This window comes from Alosa sapidissima, chromosome 14, assembly GCF_018492685.1.
Source record: "Alosa sapidissima isolate fAloSap1 chromosome 14, fAloSap1.pri, whole genome shotgun sequence".
Classification (NCBI taxonomy): Eukaryota; Metazoa; Chordata; class Actinopteri; order Clupeiformes; family Clupeidae; genus Alosa; species Alosa sapidissima.
Genome location: NC_055970.1, coordinates 28,704,963 through 28,714,105, shown reverse-complemented (window position 1 = coordinate 28,714,105; position 9,143 = coordinate 28,704,963). Strand labels below are relative to the sequence as shown.

At 39.8% G+C, this 9,143-nt stretch overlaps 1 protein-coding gene across 2 annotated transcripts; it reads left to right on the top strand.

Moving 5' to 3' along the window:
* The first annotated feature begins 5,195 nt into the window (after positions 1-5,195).
* On the top strand, positions 5,196-8,386 carry LOC121682068 (collagenase 3-like). 2 transcript variants are annotated; one of them, XR_006022414.1, is made up of 11 exons: positions 5,196-5,335; positions 5,429-5,667; positions 5,773-5,921; positions 6,439-6,567; positions 6,650-6,811; positions 6,923-7,046; positions 7,152-7,285; positions 7,372-7,531; positions 7,632-7,735; positions 7,881-8,042; positions 8,186-8,386. XR_006022414.1 is itself a non-coding variant. In XM_042062067.1 (10 exons), the coding sequence occupies exons 1-10, from the start codon at positions 5,234-5,236 to the stop codon at positions 7,979-7,981; spliced, it is 1,404 nt and encodes a 467-aa protein (XP_041918001.1). In that variant the 5' UTR covers positions 5,196-5,233; the 3' UTR covers positions 7,982-8,386. The 2 variants fall into 2 exon arrangements, 1 of the variants encoding a protein (XP_041918001.1); XM_042062067.1 differs by having other exon boundaries at positions 7,881-8,386.
* The last annotated feature ends 757 nt before the right edge of the window (positions 8,387-9,143 follow it).

Genomic DNA, 9,143 nt, shown 5'->3' with positions numbered 1-9,143 from the left:
TGTGGACGAGCGCCCTCATGTGGAACCACAGAAGGAACTGCAACCAGTTCAGAAACCGGAAGTTTTCCGAGAGTGGCAGTTCTTCCCTTATTAGACATTCTCTGTTAGGCCCATAGACATAATATACATTATGTCTATGGTTAGGCCTATAGTTGAGGAAGTAATGGCTCTTCTACTCTTTGGCAGAATGTTCATTCTGTTTTGAACCGCTGGATGGCAGCATTTATCTTGGAATCGATCAATGATAAGAAAGCTTTACACGTTGTAGGTATGTCTGCAACAAAGTCAAATGTAATACAGGAAACAAAGACCCCAAAAGTTCTTAGTTTTTGCGAAACCTCCACCCGAGGTAGATGCTAGAACAAAACACAACCATGTTTTTTATAAACAGGTGATGGTCATATAATTAGAATATAATCAAAAAGTTGATTTAGATGTAGATCAGTAATTCCATTCAAAAAGTCAAACTTGTATACATTCATTCATTACACACTGACTGATATATTTAAAATGTGTATTTCTTTTAATTTTGATGATTATAACTGACAACTAATGAAAATCCCAAATTCAGTATCTCAGAAAATTAGAATATTATTAAGACCAATACAAAAAACGTTTTTTTTTAGAAATGTTGGCCAACTGAAAAGAATGAACATGAAAAGTATGACCATGTACAGCACTCAATACTTAGTTAGGGCTCCTTTGGCCTGAATTAATGCAGCAATGTGGAGTGGCATGGAGTTGATCAGTCTGTGGCACTGCTCAGTTGTTATGAGAGCCCAGGTTGTTCTGATAGTGGCCTTCAGCTCTTCTGCATTGTTGGGTCTGGCGTATCGCATCTTCCTCTTCACAATACCCCATAGATTTTCTATGGGGTTAAGGTCAGGCGAGTTTGCTGGCCAATTAAGAACAGGGATACCATGGTCCTTAAACCAGGTACTGGTAGCTTTGGCACTGTGTGCAAGTCCTGTTGGAAAATGAAATCTGCATCTCCATAAAGTTGGTCAGCAGCAGGAAGCATGAAGTGCTCTAAAACTTCCTGGTAGACGGCTGCGTTGACCTTGGACCTCAGAAAACACAGTGGACCAACACCAGCAGATGACATGGCACCCCAAAACCATCACTGACTGTGGAAACTTTACACTGGACTTCAACCAATGATTCTGTGCCTCTCCTCTCTTCCTCCAGACTGGGACCTTGATTTCCAAAGGAAATGTTACATTTACTTTCATCAGAGAACATAACTTTGGACCACTCAGCAGCAGTCCAGTCCTTTTTGTCTTTAGCCCAGGTAAGACGCTTCTGACACTGTCTCTTGTTTAAGAGTGGCTTGACACAAGGAATGCAACAGCTGAAATTCTTGATGTACAGTTTTTTGATTGATGAAATGGTGTGTGTGTGGGGGGGTGGGGGGCGGAGGCACACCCACCTCAAGTTTCTGGGGAAATTTCATACGTTTCTTGAGAATGTCTGAACACCATATAGCGCACATGGTACCAGTTAGTTAAAAACCAACTAGGGTCATGATCCTTCCTTCCAGCAGCGTTACACAGTGCAATATCAAGCAATCTGGGCATGCATTGACAATGTCAGGGACTTGTTTCCACTTGAGATGTAATGGGCAGGTCAGCATAGTTTGTAGGTTTATGGCATGTCTCATAGGCAGAGATGGGAAGATGGGAAGTAGCAAAGTACAAATACTTAAGTACTGTACTTAAGTAGCATTTGAAGGTATTTGTACTTTACAGGAGTATTTATTTTTCTAACAACATTTTACTTTACTCCCCTACATTTTCACAGAAATATCTGTAGTTTCTAATTCCTAGAAGTTGAATCACTACTTTTTTGAATCACTACAAATGTATACTTCTACTTGAGTATGGAAAGTGTGTACTTTTACCATCTCTGCAGGCAGGCAGGGAAAAGTCCTCGAACATCCACATAGAAAATCCATACTCTGTGGACTTCTTATCTCTCATACATTCCTCTGAACTTCAGTGGGTCCACACTCCTCCAACTCACAAAGCAGGCAGAGAGCTTGATCTCATTCTAACTCGAAATTGTGACAGCCACTATAATAGCAACCCCTCTGCACCACTCTGACTACTTTTTCATACAGTTCAATCAATCTGAAAAGTTGACTAAAATTCCTCCTTACACATTTAATTCTAGCATGTTCACAAGCAATGAAAGGGACATAAAATGACTGACAGAAAGGCCCCATCACAAGGAAAATATCATAAAGAAATAAATATTTTTAACAAAAACATGTCGCTCACAATTATTGGCACCCCAACTTGTAATAGCTTCTTAAGCCTCCCTTTGCCAATGAAGCAGCTATTCTCCTATGACACCCCACAAGGTTGGAGAATACAAAGCAAAGGATTTAAGACCATCCGTCTTTACAAAATCTCCCCAGATTGTCCAGATTCCTAGGTCTACACTTGTGCATTCTCCTCTTTGACTCACTTCACTGTTTTTGGATTTTAGATCAGGGGACTGAGATGGCATGGCTGAAGGTTAATTTTGTATTCAGTAAACCATATTTGTTTTGACCTGGATGTTTGTTTTGGTTCATTGACCTGATAAATGATCCAATCATGACAAACTAGTGTCTTGGCAGAGACTGACAGATTTCCTACCTAAAGTGTTTCTAGAGTGCAATTTTCATTTAATCTGATAATAGACCACACTTCCAGACAATATCACTATACCATTCAGTAACTGCTGCCGTTTACATTGGTAATTAAATGACTGGACAGACTTTTATCTGGCTTGCCCTCTAAATAATCTATTAGCAGTTTTGAAGATTTTTTGGGGGACTAACATTAAGATAAAAATTAAATGAATTCCACAGTCAGTTAATGCAATGTGGATTTAATCGAAGCACCACAATGTTTTATTATTTCCATGGATACCAATTTGAGAGAGGTAAAATTGTGACCAACAAAAGGATCAGGCACTTGTTTAACCTGCTGAGGTTGATGACACCAATGTTGTGTACGATGTATCAAGCCAACATGTAAAAGGCTGGCAGCATGAGAGACAGGTGGTCTACGAAGCAGCCTCCAGGGACAGCAATAAGACAAATGGCACTTCATTACTGTCACAAGGTCACGGTCACGGCTGCGTTGACCTTGGACCTCAGAAAACACAGTGGACCAACACCAGCAGATGACATGGCACCCCAAAACCATCACTGACTGTGGAAACTTTACACTGGACTTCAACCAATGATTCTGTGCCTCTCCTCTCTTCCTCCAGACTGGGACCTTGATTTCCAAAGGAAATGTTACATTTACTTTCATCAGAGAACATAACTTTGGACCACTCAGCAGCAGTCCAGTCCTTTTTGTCTTTAGCCCAGGTAAGACGCTTCTGACACTGTCTCTTGTTTAAGAGTGGCTTGACACAAGGAATGCAACAGCTGAAATTCTTGATGTACAGTTTTTTGATTGATGAAATGGTGTGTGTGTGGGGGGGTGGGGGGCGGGGGCACACCCACCTCAAGTTTCTGGGGAAATTTCATAAGTTTCTTGAGAATGTCTGAGAATGTCTGTGGTCTACGAAGCAGCCTCCAGGGACAGCAATAAGACAAATGGCACTTCATTACTGTCACAAGCTTATTTCATTGCTCTTTAACACACCATCTGGAACTGTCCCTGAAAGGTTTGTCTTGTCACATTTTGAAATTAAACAAGTGACGTACTTTGATTTCTGTATAGAAACCAGTTTACGTATTGTGTAAAATACAGCAGAGTTTTCAAATGTGTGTTTTGTTTACTTGGAATAATAAAATCCTGTTGTTTACCGGGAAAAGGAGGAAGAAAAAAACATCATGTACCTTTGGCATAGTAACCACTACATTTGAGAAACTGTACCCCAAGGAAGGAAGTGGACATCCTCAAATGCAACACTTATGCTCTTTGAGTAATAGCTGTATTCTTCCAGATTCAGCATTCAAATTAACAGGAAATTAAGTGTAGTTGAAAAGTGGAAGAAATCTTGCACGTATTAACTTCCATTTTTTTGGTGAAATTACAATTACCTGTACTTGACAGAGCTGGACAATTCCATTGTATTCATCCCAGGATTTTTTTTTTTCAAAAAAATTGTAAATACTCCCCTGCTGAAAAAAACAGCCTGACCAGCTAAAGGTGGTTTGCTGGTTGACCAGCTTGTTTGACCACCCTATGATGGTTGACCTGCTAGACCAGCAAAACTCTTGCGAAAACATACCTTCAGCTGGTTTACCCACCTAACGATCGTAATTCAGCTGGTTTTGCTTGTCATACCACCTCAAGCTGGTCATTTTAGCTGGTGTTGCTGGTCTACACTGCTGGTTTAACTGGCCGTGCCAGCTTATGTTGGTCAAACCAGCATGACCATCTTACACCAACAATGTCAAGCTTGGCAGGCTGATCACCAGCATGACCATTTTGCACCAGCTGTATCCCACACGACAGGCTGGTCAAACCAGCATGACCAGCTTCCTCAGATGGTCACGCCAGCATATCCAGCTGGTGGTCCAACCAGCTACACCAGCAAAGACCAGCAAGAGCTGGAAGAAAACCAGCAAAGACCAGCTAAAACCAGCTAAAACCAGCTACCAGCATAAGCTGGTTTCTAGCTGTTTTTTTTTCAGCAGGGTCCTCTATAGTTCTAACATGACACATATCTACCAGCCAACCACATTCCAACCACAATAGCATAACAACAGCCAGTAATATTCTATTACTGAATAACACTTCCTTTATTACTAATCCTGGCAACATCCTCCTTGACCATATTCACACCTTACTAACAGGATATTGAGTCACAAGCAGCTTTTAGTACTAAAATGCCAACATTAGAATTATGAGAAAATGTGTTGCATATGGCCAGGGGGTTTTCCCAAACAATACAGTGATATTACAGTTACTGTGTATTTAGAAAACAATGGTGCAACATTTCATTTTTAAAATGTATATCTAGTGCACAGTATCAGCCTGATTAGTCTTGTATCAGTGTGGCTTTGAGAGTACATCTAAATATTAGTATATATAACCATTTGTTTTAGATATATTTGTAACCATATTTGTTTCTGTGTTGTCTTGTGTGGTGATGACGTTTTTGTTTGATGACCAAGTTCCTGTGACACACACGTAGAGTTGCCTAACATTCCCTGCTCAAGGGTATAAAAACCGACGAGGTAGCAAGAAAACATTAACCTGTGGATGAAAAGAGAAGAAGCATGAATAACTTCAGTGTGTGCGTTTTCCTCACTCTGGTGATTGCAGCTCACGCCAACCCAATAACGACAGCTTCCAACAGCATTGATGACGATGTGGTCCAGGTACAGTCTACAGACATTTAACCTTGTGCTGTGAAGGTGGGTAGATTTTTGACTGTATGACAATTTATGACTGTATGACTGTTTGTGTTGTAGAACTACCTGAAAAGATTCTATGACTTGGGAATGGAGAGTGAGTCTTCTGGTCTATTCAAGACAAGCCAGCTACAATTGAAGCTAAAAGAGATGCAGCAGTTTTTTGGACTCCGTGTGACAGGAAAAATGGACTCTGAAACGCTGGAGGTCATGAAGAAGCCCCGCTGTGGTGTTCCCGATATGGCTGCCTACACCACTTTTGGAGGCCACAAATGGCCCACCAACAAGCTGACTTACAGGTGAATTCAGTTATAATATATTACTTGTATTACACTATAGAGGCTTGCATTAAAAGCATGGTATGTTTTGTTGTTTTGTTCTGACCTGAGACATTTGCCCTTCAGAATCGAAAATTACACTCCAGATATGCCAGCGGCTGAAGTGGACAGTGCCTTGGCAAAAGCTCTACAGATCTGGGCAAAAGTAACACCCCTGAGGTTTACCCGTATCTACACTGGAACAGCCGATATCATGATATCGTTTGCTAGCAGAGGTAGGCCTAAACACTAAACTAACACTAAACATGTTAACTGTTAGGGATATCAACAGCCTCAGTATGGCAGTATGGCCTTATTACATCTTACTGCATTAATTAGAGCCAAATTGAGCGTGCATGCTTTAACAGAATGCCACATCGCTCAATGCAAAGGGCAAAAGAATGCCTCTGCGGCAATACAGCTTTTGAGTTGGTTGAACATGATCACAAGATAATTAATTGTCCACCCCCCCCCCCCCCCCCAGGAAATAAATACTCTGAAACTTCACACTTCAAATTGACCAATTAAACTTAAATAAAAAATACTTTATACAGTTCACCACATGTAGGCTTCTAATTCCAACATCAAGAACATACACCATGACATACAATGAACAGTGTAATTAGAATAATTAACATCAATTGCAGCCGTCGTGGCAAGAACTCAAACCATCATAGTAATGACAATTTCAAATGATAGGACACAAGTTGTGTCATTGTTTAAGTGTAAAAATGTTCTTTGGCTGTTTTATAGAGCACGGCGATGGCTACCCATTTGACGGGCCAGATAACACTCTAGCTCATGCCTTTGCACCATCAAGTGGAATTGGAGGTGATGCGCATTTTGATGAAGATGAGACCTTCACTTTCGGCACCCCAGCTGGTAAATGTCATACGATTTGTTTCTGCATGGTTAGTGCTTTGATAATTTTGCTGACCATTACTCTAATGTCCTAATACTACAGGGTATAACTTGTTCCTGGTGGCTGCCCATGAATTTGGACACTCTCTTGGCATGGGCCACTCCGCGGACCCTGGTGCTCTCATGTATCCAGTGTACATTTACAGAGATCCTGACAGCTTTATTCTACCACAGGATGATGTCAAAGGAATACAGTCAATTTACGGTTAGTTTCAGGGCTAATTTTAATGAGCTTGACAGAATCTGTCAAAGGTTATTCTCTTTGTATTTGTGTTTGAACTTGGTGATTTAAAAAGGAACATTTTTTGATCAACAGGTCCGAACCCTGACACTGTTGACCCTGAACCTACAGCTCCCCCCACCCCTAACGCCTGTGATCCCAAACTCACACTTGACGCAGTCACAAGTATGCGTGGAGAGTTGATATTCTTCAAGGGCAGGTGCGGAGATGCTAAGAAATCAGTGCATTAGGATGGTTTTTCTGACCCCAAGTCAACACATAAAAGCTGAAAAACCTCATATGCATATTATGCATCCCTTTGCAGCTTCTTCTGGCGTAGTTATCCGCTGAAACCAAATCCTGAGCAACATCTCATCAAGAGCTTCTGGCCTGATGCTCCTGAGAATATTGATGCCGCCTACGAGGACCCAGAAACCCAACAAGTGTTCCTCTTTAAAGGTAGAAGCTAAATACCATTGGCTCCTGTACGTTGATTTTCATTTCTCCCATAGCCTCACTCATGACACTGCTGCTCTGATCTCCAGGTCAAAAGGTCTGGGCCCTCTATGGCTATGACTTGGTGAAGGGTTATCCAAAGAGCCTGAGCAGTATGGGCTTGCCAGACACTGTGAAGATGGTCACCGCTGTGCTCAGTGACCCTGAAGCTGGAAAGACTTTGTTCTTCGTTGGTGAAGATTATTACAGGTATACTAGCTCACACCTCAGGACCTAGGGCTAAGGTAAACATATAAGTCAGATGAATTGTGTGTCCTTAATGAGATATCTTCTTTTGATCTCAATGCAGCTATGATGACACACAAAAGGCAATGGACAGGGGTTACCCTAAAGCAGTTGCAGATGGTTTTCCTGGAATGAGTGGAAAAGTCACAGCAGCAATCCACTTCAGAGGTGGGTAGTCTCATAATGTTTTTCTGTACACAAGCTTTCTGTTCAAGACAGTGAATGTCAACAAAAATGTTTATTTGCAGGACTTTTCAGGAGTGCATAACTAATAAATCACTTATGTTATTTTTATTATTATTATTATTCCCAGGTTTTGCCTACCTCTACAGTGGCCCCATCATGTTCGAGTACAGTCTTAGGTCCCGAAGACTTTTCCGTGTGCTAAAGACTAGCTATTTGCTAAATTGCTAGTAACAATAAATGAGTTTTGATCTTTTTGCTAAAAATTCAATGTTTTTACTTGCTGCTACAGAATGACCACAAAGTATTTAAACTTTTAGAATATTTAATTTATTCGGCCTATGATATGTTGTTATGATATGTAGTAACAATAAATGTGTTTAGACCTTTTTTCGCTAAAAATGCAATGATTTTACTTGCTGGCACAGAATGACCACAAAGTATAGATTTAAACTTTTATAATATTTAATTTATTCGGCCTTTGATATGTTGTTATGACATGTGTGCTTGTAATCTAAATATATCTATCTATCTAAATAATCTAAATGAAAATGATTGATTATTTAAAAGTATTGTTTTAATGTTTTAAATATAGCAATACATTCAACTGCAATGTTTAATAAAGTATTGAACTAGTATGCTTATTCATTGTGAAATCTTTAAGTTGGTCTAAATGCTATTTCATAAGAACATGAAATAGTGTGAGTTTATTGATGCCTGTAAGTAACTCATTATGTCATCACAGAAGAAAGAGCACAAACTGAAATACAAAATGAGTATTTTTATGTACGGAATAACCTCAAGACAAATCCAATTAAAGATGATAGGACTATAACATTGGTACCTTATTGAAACTGTTACTTAGTTTCTATTATACAAAAAAATAACTGTAGTTTTTTCGCAATACAGTGCAGTACAGTAGTATTTTCATGTCCAAAATACTGCATTTCTGCAGTACAGCACAATGCAGTTTTCTTGTGTCCAAAATACTGCATTTCCTGGGTAAGAACTGCAAATATCTCCTCCAAATCTCCAGTTTTGATACTTAGGAAAACTGCCATTTTGACACTTGAAATAATGCAGTTGTTTTTTGTAAGGCGATAGTGCAAACAAATCATCCATAATATGTCCTTTAATGTACTTCTAAGCACTTAAGGAAGACTCAACATCTCGTCATCTGTGAATAATTCACTTGCTTGGTGTATGTCAAAGTAAAAAAAGAACATATAAGCCAGGGGATTACAAATAAACATCGAAAAGTTATATTAAGTCGTCATGGTAGAAATGACAGTATGCGCAAGCTGGCAAAGTACAAGCTGCTAAAAAAAGCAATAAAATAATCTTTGTGGCAAAATGAGTCCAACTACCCCTGCTAATCTCTCTCTCTCTCTCT

What these genes read in the sequence shown, in the direction of transcription:
- LOC121682068 (XM_042062067.1), top strand. Translation starts at nt 5,234, where the DNA reads ATGAATAACTTCAGTGTGTGCGTTTTCCTCACTCTGGTGATTGCAGCT. An exon ending in TTGATGACGATGTGGTCCAG is followed by an intron (nt 5,336 to 5,428) that starts GTACAGTCTACA and finishes TTTGTGTTGTAG; the next exon opens with AACTACCTGAAAAGATTCTA. An exon ending in AGGAATACAGTCAATTTACG is followed by an intron (nt 6,812 to 6,922) that starts GTTAGTTTCAGG and finishes TTTGATCAACAG; the next exon opens with GTCCGAACCCTGACACTGTT.